The 23,263-nt window shown below is 39.7% G+C and overlaps 1 protein-coding gene across 1 annotated transcript in view; it reads right to left on the bottom strand.

Moving 5' to 3' along the window:
* Positions 1-23,263, bottom strand: part of LOC123508984 (FACT complex subunit spt16-like) — a gene marked incomplete in the record, with an annotated part of 182,272 nt that overhangs the window by 15,795 nt on the left and 143,214 nt on the right. The window contains 3 exon segments of the mRNA XM_045263088.1: positions 517-567; positions 10,240-10,369; positions 11,946-12,120. Coding sequence (XP_045119023.1) covers positions 517-567; positions 10,240-10,369; positions 11,946-12,120 — 356 coding nt within the window.

A 23,263-nucleotide genomic window follows, 5' to 3' on the forward strand; every position in this document is an offset into this window, starting at 1 on the left:
ATTGTAAATTATTCTTAAAACAACATTTATAGCAAAATGAAGTGTACAAGAAAAATGAGACCTCTCCCATACATAACCACTGAAGTGAAAAGACTGTCATAAGATGTGCAATGTTTAAATAATTATCTATAGTCTGTCCGTTTTTATTATCTCAGAGCAAACCGTGTGTTCGGTTGGCAGCCCTTCCTCACCTCTGCTCTCGCTCAGCCAGGCTGAGACGCAGATTGTGTCGTTACTGAGTAAAGTGAATAAATATAAATGTTTGCTAATGAATCTGCGTCTCAGCGGGGCTGAGCGAGAGCAGAGGTGAGGCAGAGCTGCCTGAGATAATCAAAACGGACAGAGACTACAGTAACATTCATTAATAATCTGCTTTAATGAGCCTGAAAATACAAGAACCATGCTTCTTGATACTTAAAAGCACAATCATAGATAAGCAAAAGGATATAACAAACATAATTAATAAAAAAAATTAAAAATGAGATGCATGGGAGACTCGTAGCCTGTAATATTTACTTGCTCATGTGTCTGTCCTTGCCAGATTTCATGGAGGGCTTGCGATTTAATCTGAAACACAACATACAACTAACCCTCAAGAGATTCTCCAGTCCATCAAAAATACACACCTCTAATTTATACATAATTTCACCTCTCATACATGATGACTAAATTCTAGTGTAGAGTATTTAGTGAGGTAGAATGAGGCTACGGGGATAGCAGCAGTCTAGCAGACTGTGAACTACACCAAGTATTCATTATATGCAAAGGTTTCATTCCGCAAAAATCTTACATTATATGAATTTGCATGTATCAAAGCTATCATACTTAGAGATGTACCGATGGATTGGTATCGGTATCGGAATCGGCGGTATCAGCCCATTTTTTGGGTATCGGTATCGGTTTATTTTATGCCGATACTTCCGATACCTAAAAGGAATTTACTACATAGTGATATATTCGATATAAGATATTGATGATACCAAATTAATATAATACGGCGTATTAAGTTTCCGTGGTGATTACCGTATGTCATAGAATACTGTTTTCTGTGGTAATAAGCCACAACCTCTAAATTGGACGTGTATGAAACGGGTATAGGCTGAACTCTGGCATCCTGTCACACGTTCGGTCATGGTTCACCACGCATTCTCACTGTCTCTCAGTCAGACGCTGCTCCTCCACCCACACAAAGTTCAGACAGGTGAAAAACTTATGTTTTTGAACTATAATCTAAGAATGTCAAACTTCAGATATTGAGAATCCAACAAAATGATTTGGTATATATATATATATATATATATATATATATATATATATATATATATATATATATATATATATATATAGTTAGGCATTTTGCATTATTGTAAATAACAGCATGTTCTTATTTAATTTATAATTATCAGTGCAAGTGCTAGCCTTTTCCAAGATATCATAATGGAATAGGTGGAAGCTCAAATTATATATGTATATTAATTTACTTGTGTTAACGTAAGGATGTAAGAATTCCATAACTAAGAAAGTAACGATTCTGTTTTGTAATCATGTGCATTGTGTATAATTTGTTGCATATTAATTATTTAAAATCATAGCAATACACTAGAAATTTAGAATAAACTAAATTTTTTCTATTTAATTGAAAAGATTAGGTGAAAGCTCATTTTTTCTGAATTGGTCTACTAATGTCTAATGAATTAATATCAAAGGATGTCAGATTTAATTAAAGAGAAACATACACAACAAAATGAGTTTCTTTTGCTAATATTTTGTGTCTGTTTTACAATTTTAATAATTTTAAAAATATTTTTGATCGCCAAAATATCGTCAATAAAATTAATAATGAAAATGCACAAGACCAAGAGCTAAAGCAGTAAGAAGAATTTAAAATAACTGAAGACTGAGAAGATATTCATTCTAATTACTGAGTAATTTACCTTTGCAAATGGCTTCAAAAAGCTTCTAGAATCGCTCCTATTTCACAAACGTTCTCAGAAGGACTTACAGCATCCCCCAAAACAAAGCCTCCCTTCTGATAATGCTCGCCGTCCACCACCTCATCCTGGTGTCCAGTGCAGTAATCACTATAACACTATAAGTAGTAGTATCGGTATTGGCCCAATTAGGTGGTATCAGTATCGGAATCGGCCAAAATTTTGGTATCGGTACATCTCTAATCATACTATTAATTATAATGGGTTTTGATCTAAGACCCACATTTGATACCTCTAATTATTATTCATTCCAGCACCATTTCATAATAATAAAGTACTAAAGCAACAATAAAGCATATTTAGAAGATAAATTGTAAAATATAAAATGAAAATATATGGTAAACCAACTAAAAATCAATGGAGGGAATGTGAGACTGATGCACAGTGGCAGTATAGCTCCACAGAATGACATGCTCACACAGTGTCCTGTTTAACCTGTATCTCAGTAACAATTTACTGCAGCAGAAGTCATAAGCATTTTTTTGTTTTTAATTGTACAACTTCAGTGTCTATGAATTTTTTTTGTATCTGTGAAGGAAATGCATTTTTGTCTCAGTAGAGAGAGGGAAATAAGTTTCACGTTTGGCAGAAAAAATGTGCCTGTCCACATATCCACGTGAAATAAAAGTATCAAACATGATTAAACATGCAAAATTTTAGAACTTAAACGTTAAGTTCAAATGTTTTTTCTACCATATCATGTCTGTATATTCATATGTATTTTGAATCTTACAGAAGAAAACTCAGGACATGGACACCAAAAAAAATCAGTCAGGGTAAATCTTCTTTGAGTGACAGCCCAAAGCTGCTAATTGCTTCTGAGAAGATACACCCAAAATCTGTGATTTAAAATGATAATTAGCTATCAGAGGATTAACTTTAAGATCAGAAAGGGGAAAAGGTTAATTATAGGTGAAGAAAGTGTGGGAAAACATTTGCACCTGCTGCCCTCTAGAGCAAGTCAGCCACCATACCTCACCAACTAGTCACACCAGCATGACTACTTAATTAAACAATAACAATTTTTTTTTCTCACAAAATACATTTAGGTTAGCCTTATGTGAGCAAATTAAGATATTTTGAACTTGCATGTATCAAATATCAATGTACTATTTTACATTCACAGAAAATGCCAGCAAAGAGTATGTATGAATGGAGATTCACCTGATATCTTAGCATGGATGATCATGTGGTAAATTGTTTCGCATTGTGAAACTGTTCAAGCTATCATTACCATATAATTTTGTTTAAAATATTAAATATACAGTCAACTCTCAATTAAAGTGAGTTTGAATAACGTGATATCAATTTAAAGTGACTTGATATTTAAGGAAATATAATAAAATAGTGCAATTTATTCACTGCAATACTCAGCTTAACGAACAGGATAGGGGGTGTCAAAGCTGTTCATAGAGCGAAAATTCGTTAAGCGTACATAATTTTTCCATAGGAAACAATGGAAATAGGGAGGATGCATTCTGGGCTGGTCCCCAACATACCACATGGGTTAAAAAAAAATATTATATATATATATATATATGTTTCGCAGCGTATTGGGCCATCGGTGTACCACTACTATTATGATGTCATATGAGTCATTGGAAGTTAGAGGAGCTACGTACAAATTCTCTCACTGATAGCTCCACTGTAATTTGTGCAGGAACAGATCAAAGTTCGCTGCAGTGAGGCAGAGTCTAGTGTATTGCACTAAAGCGGGTAACATGTTAAGCGGCGAAAACACGTTGTTAAGCGGAGAAGAAATACAGGTCAACCTCTTCATTCTGCGAAGCGGGAGAGAGTGAGACAAAGGCAACCAATACCAGCACCAGGAGCGCTAGAGACAGAGGCAGGGAGCCAGCCAATCACAGCGAAGCTGCCACGTTCGGTCCCTCACTGGCAAATTCAAACCCAGAAAATTTGCTAAAACGAATGTGGTTGTACGTTATGCTGACTTTGGTCTAACTTTATATAGTACGTTAAACTGGAAATTTGTTAGACGAACGTTCGTTAAGCGGACTATTACTGTAATGTGGGTTAATTCAACTCTATGATGTCACACGCACTCACACTGCTTCTGGTGAGAACTGCACTGAGACACTTTCGACCAGATTCTCAAACAATACCTTCCACCTTCATCAGTTGAAAGATACCGTCCGAGAGAAATCAGTATTCTTAAAAGTGAACACTGCCTTCCTGCAGCTTGGGAAGGTAATAATCAGGAAGGATTTACCTTCGCCGTGAAGGTGAACCAAGACCCATGTCTTCGTCATTACCTTCGCATAAATTCTACCTTAATATTTATTATTATTTGTTCTTTTGTAAACTGATTGATTTCAGAAAAATAAATATCTATAGCAGCGTTTCTCAACCACAAGTGCTCCGTGGGGATCACATAGGTGCACCGCGAGTACTCGGACACGTCCTGTACCCGTCCATCAGAGCTGCAGTCAGCTAGCATTCCTGAGCTGCCATATCAGTAAGCAAGTAGCAGTTAAAAGTTTAATTAATGTTTTTCTTATCTGAGTCGGAACGTTCAGAGTGAATTTTTACCTGTACTACATCATTCTGTTTTCAACATCACCCTGCAGACCCGTGATGCCAGGATTACCATTATAAGGTTTTTGGATTGAAATGGAAAAACAACACCCACATATTTCAAAAAAGGCCCAGAAAATACTCTTGCAGTTTTTAACCTCATATTTGTGTGAACTGGGATTTTCAGCACTAACAAATATAAAAACTAAGAAAAGATATAAATTGCTCTCTGTTGAAGAGGAAATGAGAGTGTGTCTGTCAACTGTCCCTCCCAACATAGAGAGGATATGTAAATCCAGGCAGGCACAGGTGTCTCATTTATAAGGTATGTATTTTTTGTAATAATAGTTTATTTACAGTACACACTGTTTCCTGCTGTTTATTTGTAGCTATCATTTTATCAATAATATTGTGTAACCGAGATATTATGGTTAACACTGTCCGTGAAAGAGTAAAAGGTTAATTAATTATGAAACTAAAGAGATGGTGCATCGCCAAATTAAAAACATGTCTTTAGTGCGCCGCCAACCAACAAAGGTTGAGAAACACTGATCTATAGGTTATCATTCAAATAACCTACTTTACAAAAACTGTGACTGGAACCAAACCCAGGAACACCAACCAATGCCAGCTTCAATCACCGTATCTTCATTTCCTAAGTTTTCTATCAGAATTCTACTTAGCTTAGTTGTATGTCTTTATGGTTTGATAAATGCACTTTTATGTAGATAGCTGGTGGACTATCCTCTTCCCATAGTCTGCACAGTTGAAGGAGGTGGCAACTCTTTCCCATGTTAAGGCCACATTATACAGTGATCTGTGCTTTTATTTAGAAGCACTTTTCCTGGTTTACCAAGTCTATTACTAAACCACACTCTGCAGCAGTAATAGGTTCTCTGTAAAATTTGTCATGTTGCCTGTAGTGGAATCAAGAGGCAGCATGGTCTGCACTGTGTGGCTCAATCAGCTGGTGTGATTGTACACAAACACTGTCATCAAGCACTACCAAACTACATATACTCCTGGTTTATTTTGTTAAATGTATTAAAAATAAATGTATCAATATGAGATAATATTCCTGGCATATAAAATCATACAACAAATCACTTTTCCTGGTTAATAAAGTCTATTAAGGGGAGCGTCCGGTTTAGAGACCAAAAAAATTTGAAAAATAATGTTTTTTGTGGAAAAAAAATATGTGGTAAGTACACACGTTAGCTATTATTTCACGAAGTTTTATGGCGAAACGCGCACTGGTTTCCATTTAAATGCCATTTAAAGGTCCCGTACTCAATCATCTGCGTTTGTTTACATCAGCAGAATCAGTTTTTTTTTACTCAAAAAACTACGAAAAAAAAAGGCAAGAATCTTAACTTTTTTTGGTGGACATATGGCAATACTGAAAGCGAGTGTATGTCTATGAGTGGTGTCAACCAAGGCCACCAGCAAGACTATGTCAGAGAGAGGTTGTTGCTGCAGGCTCTTCAAATGGCACTATCATCCTGCTTTTCACCTACTGCTAACCATGGGATGGGTGTTGAATATGCAGAGGAAAGATGCCAGCTCTAAAAGAAAGAGCGTGTTGAACCTGACACCTCAGATGCTCCAGTACACATCTTCACTGTCTGCCACTGCTACAAAGGAAAGGAAATGGCCTCATTATTCACAATTAGAGAAGCTCTTCTACAAAATATTGAGAAAGGAAATGAAGATATTTACTGCATCCTGCTTTTCACCTATTCTGTCTTTGACTATAACCATAAGAGAACACCATAACTATGGCAATCAAGAACACATCACAACCAGGTGTCTCAGAGAAAAGCCTCTTCAGAGAATATATCAGAGGATTAAGATGAAATACATCTAATCTATTGGATAGTAGTCACCTGCCGCCCGGTGGAATACTCCAGGAGAGGTACTTACGGGGATGTAGGCAGTGCTGCAGACTGAGTGATTCCCGTGTCCTCTCTTCCCGGTTCCTTTGTGGTCTCATTTATACAATTGAGCAGCTGCAGCCTGCCCTCTAAAGACAACTTCTACTACTTCCTACACTACACTACAACACCTTACACTTTTACACTCTCTTCAAATCAAAATTTAATAATGGCTTCACCACGCCCTGCCTCAGAGTCCCCTCTGGGAGGGACCATAAATGTCCCCAGGTCGGACTGCCCCTCTGCTGTCGACCTTGGGTGTCTTGACACTTCATCTAATACTTTCACTATCAATTTCTGCAACATTCGTGGCCTTCGTTCTAATTTTCAATCTGTGGAACACCACCTCTCCTCTACTAAACCTCATCTTCTCTTCCTAACCGAAACACAGTTGTCTGTGACTACTGACAGCAGCCCTTTTCTGTTCCTCCTACTTGCTCTATCCTCATTTTCAATCCAAAGCTGGATGTTGCGCATACGTGCGTAACGACACCACTGCTCTCGTGCCCACAATCTTGAATCTTCAGAATTTTCTACCATCTGGCTAAGACTTCAATGTCACTCTCTAACTAAATTCATCTGTGCTGTATACCTCTCACCTAATTCCTCTGACTATGTAAAATTCTTTGACTATTTGACTTCCAAGGTGGAGCACATCTTATCTCACTTTCCTTTTGCTGAGATCTCCATTTTAGGGATTTCAATGTTCACCACCAGCTTTGGCTTTCATCTTCTTTCACTGACCAACCTGGTGAACAAACCTTCAACTTTGCTATCCTTCATGACCTAGAGCAGCTAGTGAAGTTCCCTACCCGTATTCCTGACCGCCTTGGAGACACGCCCAACATTCTTGATCTTTTCCTAACCTCCAACCCTTCTGCTTACTCTGTTAAACTTTCCTCTCCGTTGGGCTCCTCCGACCACAATCTAATTTCCGTTACCAGTTCTATCACTCCAGTGCAGCCTCAGGACCCGCCTAAGCGGAGGTGCTTCTGGCATTTTAACTCTGCTAAGTGGGAGGAACTAAGGCAGTACTATTCTGATTTCCCTTGGGATGATTATTGTTTTCATGTCAGAGATCCTTCTCTTTGTGCCGAGCGCATAACAGAGGTGATTATCTCTGGCATGGAGCTATACATTCCTCATACTTTCTCTAACCCTAAAGCTAAAAAGCCTTGGTTTAACTCTGCTTGTTCTCGTGCTGTCAATGATAGAGGCGGCTCACAAACGGTTCCGTAGCCATCCAACTGCTGAAACTCATGCCCTATATATTTCTGCCCGTAATCATGCCAAATCTATTCTCCAACTTACTAAAACTCTTTCATCAATAGAAAATGTCAAAGTCTTTCCAATTCTAACTCCTCTCGAGATTTCTGGCATCTAGCCAATAATATCTCTAACAACTTTACTTCTTCGTCTTTCCCTCCTTTACTTCATCCAGATGGCTCTACAGCTGTCTCTTCTTTTCTAAAGCTGAACTCTTCGCTCAAACCTTTGCTACCAACTCAACTTTGGATGATTCTGGGCATATTCCTCCTACTCCTCCACCCTCTGACTACTTCATCCCTAAAATTAAAATTCTTTATAAAGACGTTTTCCTGGCCCTCTCTGGCCTTGATTCTCGGAAGGCTTACGGTCCGGATGGAGTCCCTCCTGTTGTTCTCAAAAACTGTGCTTCCGAACTCGCTCACTGCCTGGTCAAACTCTTTCATCTGTGTCTCTCTACTTCTATTTATCCTTCTTGCTGGAAGTTTGCTCACATTCAACCTGTCCCTAAAAAAGGTGACCACTCCAATCCTTCTAACTACCGCCCTATAGCTTTGATTTCCTGCCTTTCTAAAGCCTTTGAGTCTATCCTTAATAGGAAGATAATGAGGCATCTATCAGCTCACAACCTTCTCTCTGATTGCCAGTATGGTTTCCGTAAAGGCAGATCTACTGGTGATCTTCTTACTTTCCTAACTGAATCTTGGTCATCCTCTTTTAGGGACTTCGGTGAAACCTTTGCTGTCGGCCTTGACATATCGAAAGCCTTCGATAGAGTCTGGCACAAATCTTTAATTTCTAAACTACCCTCCTACGGATTCTATCCTTCTCTCTGTACCTTCATCTCCAGTTTCCTTTCCGATCGTTCTATTGCTGCTGTAGTAGACGGTCACTGTTCTTCCCTAAAACTATCAACAGTGGTGTTCCACAGGGTTCTGTCCTATCACCCACTCTCTTTCTATTATTCATCAATGATCTCCTAAATCTGACTCAATGCCCTATCCACTCCTATGCTGATGATACCACCTGCATTATTCAACAGCGTTCAACAGACGCCCAACCCAACAACAATTAAATGACTCAAGGCGAGATGCTATAGGACGCCTAACTTCTGATCTTTCACTTGTTTCTGATTGGGGCAGAGAAAACCTGGTTTTGTTCAATGCCTCAAAAACTCAATTTCTACAACTATCTACTCGACATAACCTTCCAGACAACTATCCTCTCTTCTTCAATAACACTCAACTTCCCTCTCCTCTACATTAAACACACTCGGTCTATCCTTCACTAAAAATCTAAACTGGAAATTTCACATCTCTACTCTTGCTAAATCAGCTTCCAAGAAGTTAGGTGTCCTATGGCGTCTTCGTCCATTTTCTCTCCCTCCCAGCTGCTTGCTCTGTACAAGGGCCTTATCCGCCCGTGTATGGAGTATGGCTCTCATGTCTGGGGGATCCACACACAGCTTTACTAAACAAGGTGGAATCTAAAGCTTTTCGTCTTATCAACTCTTCTCCTCTAACTGACTGTCTTGATTCTTTAAGTCACCGCCGCAATGTTGCATCTTTATCTGTCTTCTACCGCTGTTTTCATGCTGTCTGCTCTTCTGAACTTGCTAACTGCATGCCTTCCCCCTCCTGCGGCCTCGCTGCACAAGACTCTCTACTTCTTCTCATCCCTATTCTGTCCATCTTCCTAATGCAAGAGTTAACCAGTATCTTCACTCCTTCATTCCCTACACTGGTAAACTCTGGAACTCTCTACCTGTGTCTGTATTTCCACCTGCCTATGACTTAAACTCTTTCAAAGAGGAGTGTCAAGACACCTCTTACGTTAACTGGACCCTCCTTTTAGATTTTTTGTTTTTCTCTTTCTACTTTCCTCTTAACAGGGCCTGGCAACCAGCGGGATTTTTTTTTCCAACACTTTGTTTGCCCTTGGCCAGTGCCCTTGTAATGTAAAAAAAAAAAAAAAAAAAACAAATGAATATTAGGGTTGAATGGTTTAATGCACTGATGTTTTAAGGAAGAAAAATAATAATAAGATGTTTATAGGATTAATAATTATTGTGAGAAAAAAAGGAAATGTTTAGGGTCTATGTCTGTCCCACCTTTGTAGTTAGGATGCATCTGAATGTGGAATGGAAAATCAATGTAGTTTGTGACAAGATACTGTTGCTGGGACTGAGGATAGAGTTCAATACAAGTATAAGGGAAAAAATTAGAAATTCACCTCATTTCATTCATTCAAAAGTAAGAAATGAATTCAATTCTGATGCCTGACATTGTGTAAATGATGATGTATCACAAAGAATGATCTGAAAAGCATAATAATAAAGTGGGTAAAATGTAAAGCTTTGACCTAAAAAAAAAAAAAAAAAAAGAAAAAAAAAATATTGGGATTATGCTTAATAGACTAACAGCTACTCATATTTCTAAGGAATTTAATTGTATGATTGAGGTTGAGTAGATAACCAACAACAATGAAGTTAATATACAAAAACTGTACTTTACCTGTAACCACTACTGCCTTTCTTCTGTTTGGTGTACTCATCTTCAAATTCATTCCTCTCACGGTCAGCCTCGGCAGCTTCTCTCTCCAGATCTGACCAGTCTTTGCCAGACTCTTCACTACTACCAAGATCTGTCAAGAGTGTAGAAGGTGCTTTTAAAAATATCAGGTTAAAAAAGACTGCTGACATGCTTAAACTGTCTAAGACCAATCAGGTAGGACAGTAGAGTCTAGGATAGAAACTTGATTTGTTAAAGCAAGTAATTCATATTCTGAAGGATGTTAAATGATTAAGAGGAAGAAAGCAATACCAATTTTTCAAGATACTCAACCACACTAACTCACTAAAACTAAAGTATAGTATGTTTGTTTGAGAAACTGAAAATGCATATGAGAAAATCTTAAATTTTATATTGTACATTGAAAATCTAAAAAAAAACTGTTACTGACAAATGTACACATCCTGTAAGGCCTGTGACAGAGAAGAGAATTTTCCACTTGCTCACCACTCTCCACACCAAGGCTAAATGGATAAAGGCCCAATTTCTGTCTTTTTTTTCTCTTTTTTTTTTTTAACTGCATAGGAAGCATTCATATGTATTCAAAAGATATTCTAATGAATTCTGAGTCAGAATGCCTTTTCTGGACAGATTATTCCTTTAATGGGGATGTTGTTGTAGGAAAGCTATCTATATCACCAGTGCTAGCATCTATCATTAGCTCCACTAAGAGAAAATCAACCAATTCCAAGCCTTCCATGCAGATTTATGAAAAAAGTACATAGTCGTCCATTTTTCAAAGTTATATAATGATGGATAAATTTTTCCTTGCTAAGACATGGTATCAAGTGTTACTAAGACTGTTTTTTTAATATAGACCTGCAATTCATCTCCCATCCAATACCTGAGAAGTCATCTGAAACTAACAGCAACCTAAATCTTGATACAGAATACAGTTGCCAGTATACAAGCATCACCTGCAAGTTATAATACTGTTATATTACTGGGAGGCAGTGGCATAGTGGGTAAGATGGTGAGCGTGGGGATTGGGCAGGCGTTCACACGTAGATTCAAATCCCACCACATATTGCCTTGATACTTTGCCATTTGTCAAGTGGCTTAAAGTTACCTATATGTCACCATGATACCCAGGTTCTAGGTGGTTACACCAAAGATGCACTTGGGTGGTGATATGGGCCCTAATATGGGTACCACTATAAATAAAATTGCCTGCACCACTAATGGGTGGAAGCTGAACAGTGCTTCCCATACTCTTCAAGTTACCGACAGGCAATATAGGACAGGGAGAGAAGAAAATAAAAAAAATAAAAAAATTATTACATGCCCTCATCATGGCTACTAGAGGATATCTTGTTTCATAATTTTCTTCAGTTACTGTATACAATTAATTTCATCTGATAATTTTATATTTCTTATGTTAAGCTTCCATGTTGTGATTATTATTCTCTACTAGCATTTACAAATAAGACAAAATAATGAGCACTCATTGCTCATTTCAGTTTCCAGTAAGAGACAATACTTATAACTAGAACTGATAATAAAATCACTGAAGTAACATACATTAAGGGAATTCAGCTGGAAGTAGGTCCAAGACAAAATAAGTTGAAGATTCAAATGCTACAGAGATTGCAAATCAATAAATTGCTTTCTCTCACAACAAAACCTGCGCACATATATGTATGCATTACCTTCACTATACTCCTCTGAGTCAGAGATTTCAGACTCCCCAGAGTAATCTTCACTCTCTTCTTCGGACCCTAACTCTTCATCAGAAGGGGCATATGCTCCATCCTCCTCTGAGTCCTCCTCCTCTTCCTGATGCTCTTCCTCATCAGAGTCTGGGTCCAAGAAAGACCAGCCTCCCTGAAAATAATATGGTCCAAAATATAGAGAGAGAGAGAGAGAGAGAGAGAGAGAGAGAGAGAGAGAGAGAGAGAGAGAGAGAGAGAGAGAGAGAGAGAGAGAGAGAGAGAGAGAGAGAGAGAGAGAGAGAGAGAGAGACTCATTTAAACTAAATACTGGATATGTGACAGTTGACTTTCATAAGGCTTCTCACAAAATTACTTCGTAAAAATTAAAGGACCCACTGAAAAAAATTGCAAGAACTGAGACTTAAAAGCAAACACAAACACAAGCACAAACACAAGCAAACACACACACACACACACACACGGTATTGTGAAATACTGCAGGAAGACCTAAATAAGATCTGGAAATGGAGTAAAAAGTGGGAGATGGAATTCAATATGGACAAAAGCCATGTCATGGAAATGGAAGAGTGAAAGACAACCAGTGGGAATCTATAAGATGGGAGATGGAGTAGAACTAGAAAAAGTAAAAAAGGAAAAGGACTTGGGAGTGACGATGGAAGAAAATACTCCACCGGTAAGCCATGTTGATAGAATTTTCAGAAAGACATATAATTTGCTAAGGAATATTGGATTAGCATTTCACTACATGGACAAAGAAATGATAAAGAAATTAATAAGTACTAAAATAAGAGCTAGATTGGAATATGCAGGAGTTGTGTGGACCCCCAATAAAAAGAAACAAAGAAATTGGAGGGACTACAAAAAATGGCTACAAGAATGGTTCCAGAATTTAAAGGGATGACATATGAGGAAAGACTAAAAGCTATGGATCTACCAACCCTGGAACAGAGAAGAGAGAGAGGGGATCTGATACAAGTTTATAAATTGATTAACGGAATGGATCAAGTGGATAATGAGAAACTAATCCTGAGAGAAGAATATGACATTAGAAGCACAAGATCGCATAGTAAGAAACTGAGGAAGGGAAGATGTCTGAGAGATGTTAAAAATATAGTTTCCCATAAGATGTGTTGAGATTTGGAACAGTTTGAGTGAGAGTGGTGTCAACAGCAGTGTGCATAGTTTTAAAGAGAAATTGGATAAGTGTAGATATGGAGATGGGGCCACCACAGACATAAAGCCGAGGCCCTGTATTTTTTTTTTTTTTTTACATTACAAGGGCACTGGCCAAGGGAAAACAAAGTGTTGGAAAAAAAAATCCCGCTGGTTGCCAGGCCCTGTTAAGAGGAAAGTAGAAAGAGAAAAACAAAAAATCTAAAGGAGGGTCCAGTTAACGTAAGAGGTGTCTTGACACTCCTCTTTTGAAAGAGTTTAAGTCATAGGCAGGTGGAAATACAGACACAGGTAGAGAGTTCCAGAGTTTACCAGTGTAGGGAATGAAGGAGTGAAGATACTGGTTAACTCTTGCATTAGGAAGATGGACAGAATAGGGATGAGAAGAAGTAGAGAGTCTTGTGCAGCGAGGCCGCAGGAGGGGAAGGCATGCAGTTAGCAAGTTCAGAAGAGCAGACAGCATGAAAACAGCGGTAGAAGACAGATAAAGATGCAACATTGCGGCGGTGACTTAAAGAATCAAGACAGTCAGTTAGAGGAGAAGAGTTGATAAGACGAAAAGCTTTAGATTCCACCTTGTTTAGTAAAGCTGTGTGTGGATCCCCAGACATGAGAGCCATACTCCATACACGGGCGGATAAGGCCCTTGTACAGAGCAAGCAGCTGGGAGGAGAGAAAAATGGACGAAGACGCCATAGGACACCTAACTTCTTGGAAGCTGATTTAGCAAGAGTAGAGATGTGAAATTTCCAGTTTAGATTTTTAGTGAAGGATAGACCGAGTGTGTTTAATGTAGAGGAGAGGGAAGTTGAGTGTTATTGAAGAAGAGAGGATAGTTGTCTGGAAGGTTATGTCGAGTAGATAGTTGTAGAAATTGAGTTTTGAGGCATTGAACAAAACCAGGTTTTCTCTGCCCCAATCAGAAACAAGTGAAAGATCAGAAGTTAGGCGTCCTATAGCATCTCGCCTTGAGTCATTTAATTGTTGTTGGGTTGGGCGTCTGTTGAACGCTGTTGAATAATGCAGGGTGGTATCATCAGCATAGGAGTGGATAGGGCATTGAGTCAGATTTAGGAGATCATTGATGAATAATAGAAAGAGAGTGGGTGATAGGACAGAACCCTGTGGAACACCACTGTTGATAGTTTTAGGGAAGAACAGTGACCGTCTACTACAGCAGCAATAGAACGATCGGAAAGGAAACTGGAGATGAAGGTACAGAGAAGGATAGAATCCGTAGGAGGGTAGTTTAGAAATTAAAGATTTGTGCCAGACTCTATCGAAGGCTTTCGATATGTCAAGGCCGACAGCAAAGGTTTCACCGAAGTCCCTAAAGAGGATGACCAAGATTCAGTTAGGAAAGTAAGAAGATCACCAGTAGATCTGCCTTTACGGAAACCATACTGGCAATCAGAGAGAAGGTTGTGAGCTGATAGATGCCTCATTATCTTCCTATTAAGGATAGACTCAAAGGCTTTAGAAAGGCAGGAAATCAAAGCTATAGGGCGGTAGTTAGAAGGATTGGAGTGGTCACCTTTTTAGGGACAGGTTGAATGTGAGCAAACTTCCAGCAAGAAGGATAAATAGAAGTAGAGACACAGATGAAAGAGTTTGACCAGGCAGTGAGCGAGTTCAAGCACAGTTTTGAGAACAACAGGAGGGACTCCATCCGGACCGTAAGCCTTCCGAGAATCAAGGCCAGAGAGGGCCAGGAAAACGTCTTTATAAAGAATTTTAATTTTAGGGATGAAGTAGTCAGAGGGTGGAGGAGTAGGAGGAATATGCCCAGAATCATCCAAAGTTGAGTTGGTAGCAAAGGTTTGAGCGAAGAGTTCAGCTTTAGAAAAAGAAGAGACAGCTGTAGAGCCATCTGGATGAAGTAAAGGAGGAAAGACGAAGAAGTAAAGTTGTTAGAGATATTATTGGCTAGATGCCAGAAATCTCGAGAGGAGTTAAATTGGAAAGACTTTGACATTTTCTATTGATGAAAGAGTTTTTAGTAAGTTGGAGAATAGATTTGGCATGATTACGGGCAGAAATATATAGGGCATGAGTTTCAGCAGTTGGATGGCTACGGAACCGTTTGTGAGCCGCCTCTCTATCATTGTCCTTTTCACCCTGTACTGCACATGCTATCTTAGTTTCATCTGCAAACTTTGATACTTTGCTACTAATTCCTATATCTAAATTGTTAATGTACACCAAGAAAAGAAGAGGTCCTAGCACTGATCCTTGGGGTACCCCACTAACCACTTCCTTCCACTCAGACATTGCCCCATTTAATACTAGTCTCTGTTTCCTATCAGAAAGCCATTCACTAATCCAATCAACTAACCTACCCCCTATCCCATGTGGTCTCAATTTGTACACTAGCCTCCTATGCGGTACCTTATCAAACGCCTTGCTAAAATCTAGATATATAACATCTATGCTATTTCCATCATCTAACTCATTAGTAATATACAGGTATCCCTTGGTTAACATGTTACTTTTAAAACAGATCGCTAATCTAACCATGTAACTGATTTGAAATTATCAACTACATACATGTATTTCGCATGGAAATAAACGACACTTTCTATGTTGTTAGTTGTTATTTACACCTTTAGAATTGGTAGTACTTAGGATGATGTGATATCAGTATGTTGTTGTGCCCCAGGACACAAGGGCCTTGGAGGATTAAATCTCATCATGACACCCACCCAAACTGGTCAGCTGCTTCAAACCCTTCAAATTCTTGAGAAATACGTTTTCAGTTGGGTCATCCAGGCTCTCCTCATCGTCACTCAGGTTACTGGATGTGAAGGATAGATTGGATGTTAGTTGTTTTAGGTGGATAGTTGTTTTAAGTTAGTTTTTGCAGGACAACTTTGAAATCACAGATGACTCCTATGGAAGTAGATGGGATTGCTTTTGAGGTGGATTAGCTTGGGAGGTGGATGGAGTTGCTTGATTAGATTTGCTTGGGATGTGGATTTGCTTGGTGAGTGGTTTGAAGAAAGATGAGATGACTGTCTGTTTGCCATCCTTTTCTTTGCCTCAAATAGTTCTTTATACACTTTCATGTCATTTTCTATAGCATTAGTCACGCCATTACTTGGTTTGGGTTTCATTCTCCTGGAGAAGATGTATGGCCTGGTTAATATGATTAAAAATCTCTCGAAAATCTTGACAGATTCTTTCAGGCTCCTTGTCCTCCTCCATTTCCTCCAAAGTATTTTGTTTCTCCAACTCCATGAGGTCGTTGGAGAGAGGCTCAGAATGACTGTCCAGCAGTTCTTGTGTCATTCTCGTCCACCTCATTGAAGCCTGCCTTATGGGAGATATGAACGATGTCTTTCCTTACTGCTGTAACATCGACAGGGACTTCCTGTTTACGTTACGCACTCAGGCCACAAATTACGCCAACATCCATTCATTGCCGACTTGGACACCTCCTTCCATGACTCGTCGATGTTGTCGATCCCCTTTTTAATGTTATAATCCTTCCAAAATTGTTTCATGGTGGCTTGTCATGTCAATGCAGGCCAACAGCTGTTTCATGCGCCGCTGGTAATAGGCCTTGAAAGTAGCGATGACTCCTTGGTCCATCGGCTGGATGACAGTTGTGTTTCATAAACATGACCTCAATATTATCTGAGTCATTCATGCTCTCTGGTGGCTACTTGTCACACACAAAGAAATCTGTTAGCAATGTTGTTTTGGGCAGCATATTCTTTTAGGAATTTGGAGAGGTATCCTGTCACGTAACTTTGCATGATAACAGTCATCATCCATTTTGTTTGCCTTCCATACTACGGGCAAATATTCCTTAATATAGCCAGACAGAGCTCTTGGGTTTTGGGAATGGTAAATAAGGCATGGTTTGCTTAAGATCACGTGACATTACCAATAATGTTAACCTGTCTTTAGATGCCTTGAATCCTGGTGCCGACTTCTCCTCCTTTGCTATAAACGTTCTCGATGACATCTTCTTCAATACAGGCCTGTCTCGTCAAAGTTTAGAACCTGCTTGCTGAATAACCTCCTTCCTCGATCGCTCTTTAAGCAAAGGCTTGAAGGCGTTTGCATGTTGATCAATCGCTGCCTACTAACCTTGAGGTTGTGTAGACTCCACATGTTTGAAACGTTCAAACCACCCCTTACTGGCCTTGAAGGACACTGTCTGCCTATGTTGAATTCTGGTTTCAGGTCCTCCCACAGGCTCAGTGCCTTAGTAATGTAGTTGGGTGAAAAGGCATCTTGTGTGGTCTTCAATCCATAGCCTCAGCAAACTCCAATTTTCCATGTCGGTTCCTGTTACAGTTGTTGTGTGTTTGTGCAGGTTTGTGACTTGGTTGGCCTGCTGCTTCACTTGTACTTTTTTCTGGAGAACTGTTGATACAGTTGATTGAGATAAACCAAGCACGAGCAATAGAGTTTACCCCTTCACCACCCTCATGACGAGTCACAATGTTCAACTTAATATCAAGGCCAATGCTCTTTCTCGATTTTTTAGCCTTATCTCTGGAGAACAATCGGGTCGCTTAAAGCCATCACTAAGTTCACTTGATCACAAATAAGCAAAGAAGTTTAGAGCGGCGTGATAGAGTTGTTGTTGCACAATCAAAACAGCGGAAAGACTGTTGTGTTTTACTACAGACTATCCTGCGATCATCGATTGGTCAATCCGATCGTTAACTCAATTTTGCATCGTTAACCAAAAAATAGATTAATCTAGATATATAACATCTATGCTATTTCCATCATCTAACTCCTTGGTAATATATTCTAAGATATCGAGCAAATTTGTAAGACAGGACCTCCCTGATCTAAAGCCATGTTGGGTATCTCTAATTAATCTATTCTCATTTAAATGCTCCCAAATACTACCCTTAATGATTTTCTCTAGTATCTTACATACTATACTAGTTAAACTGATCGGTCTATAATTATTCGCATCATCCTTCCTACCTTTTTAAATATTGGAGTAACATTAGCTAACTTCCAGTCCTGAGGTATCTCAGCAAACCTAAGTGATCTTTCAAAGATTAACTTAAGTGCTTCAGAAATACTGTCTACACCCTCCCTAAGTACTCTGGCATGTAGCTCATCAGGACCACTAGCTTTCCTATCGTCTAGTTCAAGAATAAATTTCCTAATAATTCCCGGTTTTATATCAATATTTTCTAAAGCTCTTAAACTACTCGTCGCACTGTTTGTAACAGGATTTCCTATTCTTTCCTAGTAAATACTGAAGAAAATTGTTCATTCAATAATTCTACTATGTCTTCATTTTGATCCACTACTACACCATCTTTTCTGAGTGGTCCAATCCTATCCTTATTTCTTTTATCACTGACCTTGTAATAACTATATAATTTTTGGGATCTTTACTCCCAGCTCTAGCTAGTTTTATCTCTGCCTGCCTTTTACTTTTTTATAACCTTACTCAAATCATCCCTGACCTGTCTGTACCTAATCAAATCTACATCTTCCCACTTTTCTGCAACTCTCTATGCCCTCTTCTCTCTGATCTGGCTACCTATCTCATGAGTCCACCATAATGGCTTCCTGTTTCTCTGCCTTATATCTTTGTAAGGGATACACTGCATCACTATACCCTTTACTACAACCTTAAAAATATCCCACATCTCCTGTGCAGTTTTATTTCCAAAACTATCTTCCCAGTTTACCTCTCCTAATAACTGACGTAACCTACCATAATTGCCTTTCTGATAGTTTGGGACTCTAGTCTTATTCACTATATTATCCCTACTGGAATTAATGATAAATCTAATTATATGATGGTCACTGTTTGCTAAAGTCTCTCCTACCTCAACTTCCTTTAAACAATGCTCAATATTTGTTAGTACTATGTCTAAAACCTTCCTCCCCTAGTAGGTTTATCTACCATCTGCACTAAATAGTTATCCTGAAAACTTTCCATAAACTTATTTTCACTAGCATCTCCTACCATCCTCTCCCAGTTTACTGACTTAAGATTAAAATCCCTAAGATAATTGTCTGACTAGTACACCCCTATTTATCTCATCTACCATAAGGTTGTCTACATCTGCTGACTGGTTAGGTGGTCTATAAAAGCTCCTACTCTAATAACCTTACTTTTGTTTACTCTAACATCCAGCCATAAGGACTCTACTCTGTTATCTACCTTAATACCATTAACCTGACTGGAAATGAAGGATTTTTTACATAAATAACTACTCCTCCACCTATCCTACCAATTCTCTGGTGTAAATACATAATGTATCCATCTACTTCATATTCTTTCCTATTTTCCTAAACTTTTCCTCATTTACCCATGCCTCTGTGACACATACAACATCTAAGTCCTCCTCAACTATATAACTAGATAACTCGTCCTTCTTGTTCCTAAGACTCCTGGCATTTACATAAAAACATTTAAGTCCTGCTACCTTCCTAGATGCTGTCTCCTTATTTGGAATCCTAATCTTATTCTCTCCTATTTGCACCTGGAAATCTTTCCTAATCTTTTCACTATCTCTGTTTATCCTATCTAATTTATGTCTAACATCTTTCTTCTGGAATGCATTTGCTACCTCACCCCTACACTCCATCCCAACTCCCCTCCAGACATCCACTCAGCACATCCACACCCTTCCTACTCAGATGCACACCATCCCTAGCATACAAATCCCTTCGCCCATAGAACCTATCCCATACATCCACAAAGCTGACACCCACATCCTTACACATCCCTTTTACCCGATCATTCACACCAATGGCTCTAGACAACCATTCCCTGCTAACATACACACGAGGCAAGATTCCTGACACTACACACCTCCTACCACTCTCCCTTATCTTGCCTAACATTTCCCGAAATCTTGCCACTAACTCCTCCGACCCACCTGCTCTGACATCGTTCCCACCTACGTGCAAAACTACTACACCCTCCTCTCCATCCCCCAACCTCTTCTGCACCTCCTCACTCACTGCCTTCACACCTGCACCAGGCATACACACGTTCGTCCTCCTATCCCTGTCTTTCCCACAGAAAGTGCTATCTAAATACCTAACCTGAGAGTCACCCACCACACACACCTGAGGTGTGCTAGGCACAACCCTCCTCCTCTCCTCTACCCCTTCTCTCTCCTTTCACTCACCACAACCACTTCATTCACTCCACTCTCACTCTCCCCTCCCCTCCAACAAACCGAACCTATTTTCACACTCAACAGGTTTAGTCCTATCCTCCCTAACTGCCTCCGCTTTCCTTCCCTCGCAACCTGCCATCTCTGCCCATCCTGACTACTATCTTTCCCAGTCTGGCTCGCCTGCTCCCTCTTCCCCACTCTGCTCTTCCCGACAGAGGGCCAAGCCACCCTGTCGCCCTCAGAAGGTCCAACCTTCGGCCTAACACTGATCTCCTGCCTAATTTTTTCCACTGCCTCCCAAGCCTCTTAACCTCCTCCTTCAACTCAAAGATGAGAACTTGTTCGCACTTTTCCCCTCACTTAGCTTTCTCATTTCCTCTCGCAATTCTCGGTGCTCAAGAGAAAGAACTAAATTCTCGCTCTTGAGCCTACACACCATACACTCAGAAAAGTCAACGACCTTCCTGTCATGCCCACACATCTCACACACAACAAACTCTCCCAATCCCACCTCAACACTCTCTTTCACGCACTCAATCACACTCTGATATACCTCAGTAGCTACCGCCATACTAATTTACAATCTGTTTAACTCACAAACAAATAAAAATACTTGGTGACGGGGTGGGGAACCACGGTGGTGGGGGGCTTTAGTGAGATCAACTAATCCTCTTTCAAGGTCAACTTGACGGTTACAAGCCTAGTCTCCTCGCTCTACCAAAATACTTTTAACTCACAAACACTGATTCTAACCACTATTTCACTCTAATCTAACACTTGCAGTACACACTTTCACTTCACTAACACTCAAAAGCACCACACACAAACACCAAGCACAAACACCACTCGCTAACTTTAAAAACAACAGCCAAAAACGGAGCGCACACACAACACGTCCACTCGCCACCGCCGTGAATTGACTGCTAATAGGATTCAAGTGACTTGGCCGATAAGCACAGTCTTTTAGAAGCATCCATGGGTGACACACACAGCACATTGCTCGAGGGGAATAGGCTACGTGAGGAGGTTTATGAATGTCGCTGTGAGGGTTGGTCTGTTTCCCAGATCACTATCAGAATCCCTACTGGAGTCTTAACTTTCTTGTCTCAATAAAAAAATCACTGTCTTAATTTTCATCACTCCTCAGTGTCATTACCAAGTAACACTGACATAACATCACGCGCAGTACGTTTCTTCCCTCCGGTTCACGAGGGTTGCCAAATGTTGCTTCAAAATGGGAAAAGATGATCTATTGTGAGGGAACATATGTCTCAAGGCTCAAGCAGGCAAGCGAGAAAAGATGCCAGATACCTCCATTTGCCTTAGGACCAATAGTAAGGGGGAGAGATTCAAAGGTTTAGCATGGAAAAATCATGATTATATGTACGATCCCTGCCTCTCCGCACGTGACATTACAATCGTACATATACGATCACTGGACTTTAAGGGTTAACGGACACCAAACTCACTTTAACCCCTTCCTTACCGCAGCCACCCCCCGATATAAACAAAGCGTTCCCCTCCTATACCGCAGCAACCTGCCCGTGTGCGCACATGCCTCACGGCCAGATCTACACATTATATTTCTTTCTAACTCAGTGTTATGTACTTTTTTCTAAACATAATTTTGTCATTTTATTAATAAAAGAAAACGTAAACATAATCATAAATTGTGCACTAATCATAAATTCAGCACCACACACACTGCACCTGGTGAGGGTAGCCCTGAGGCAGTCATAACTAGGCTGCTCCCCCTCACTTGCCAAGAGGGTTTCAACACTGCTGTCACTATCACTCTCTCCTATTTCTTTTTCAGGATCATAGTCTGAATCATATTCATCTGGAGAGTCTTCCAGTATATCCTCACTATCTGTCTCATAATTATGATAATCCTCATCGCTGCTACACGAAGCAGACGCCATTATCTCTAACTAGAGGCAATAGAACAGTTTCACCACGGCCGATACTAGAGAACTGATGTTCTTGGGGGGACTGTGGGAATAATATATGTCAAAGAATAGTGATTGGCTTTATAGTTTATGCATGAAAAATTAACGATATTGATTGGCTAGTGGGGGATGGTTTTGTTACGCTGGGGTGGCTAAAATAATGCCTCCAGTGTTTGTTTGTTTATAGTGAACCACGTGGAGCATGAAAAAGGCAAAATCCGCACTCACGGTTTATACGGAAATGTATTGGTGTGACGCACGTGCACGGCGGCATCTGCGGTACCACGAGGTCGCTTTTTGGTACACAACAAAACAGTCTTGCGGTATGGAAGGGGTTAACGAAGTTTTACCCGGTAATTTTTTCCAAGTTTGAAAGCCCCACCGTATCACGCAAGACGACAAGCTTTTGAATACACCCGCGCCTCTCATGGACAACACACGCACCACTTCCCCTAGTTCAAAACAATAACAGCGTCAGCAGCAGCTCGTCTTCCCTCGCTCAACATACCAACAAAACGCCCTGCAATGTTGTGTAGCAATGCTAAGACCAGGAAGTCTCTTACTCTCGAAGTGAAACTGGATATTATTCACAGACACGAGAGGCGAAAAAACTAATAACATTGCTTGCCACCATCTTGACTCCATCTACTGTCTCTACTATTTTTAAGTCAGCAGACTCTATTAAGAAGGCCGGTGAGACCGTATCTTCCTTGCAAGCTAAAAGAACCACCTGAACTCATGACTCTACAATGGATAAAATGGAAAGCCTTGTGGAAATGTGGTACATAAGTTTTGTATGCGGTACAATGATGCGCCCTTTGTTTACATTCCACAGGTTGCCGGTTAGTGTCTTTCCGTTTACTCTCCTCCTTCATAAATTTAAGATCATCAACATTATAAAGTTATGTACATACATACATTAGTGTACAATATAATGACTTAAATTAAACTGCCTAAATGTTTAACTTCAAAATTTTTACTTTCATTAAACCTTTCACTGTACTATGATGCACTTCTCATTTTGTTTACTCTCAATGGAAGTTCAAATCAG

Source organism: Portunus trituberculatus, chromosome 25 (assembly GCF_017591435.1).
Source record: "Portunus trituberculatus isolate SZX2019 chromosome 25, ASM1759143v1, whole genome shotgun sequence".
In the NCBI taxonomy this organism is placed as follows: Eukaryota; Metazoa; Arthropoda; class Malacostraca; order Decapoda; family Portunidae; genus Portunus; species Portunus trituberculatus.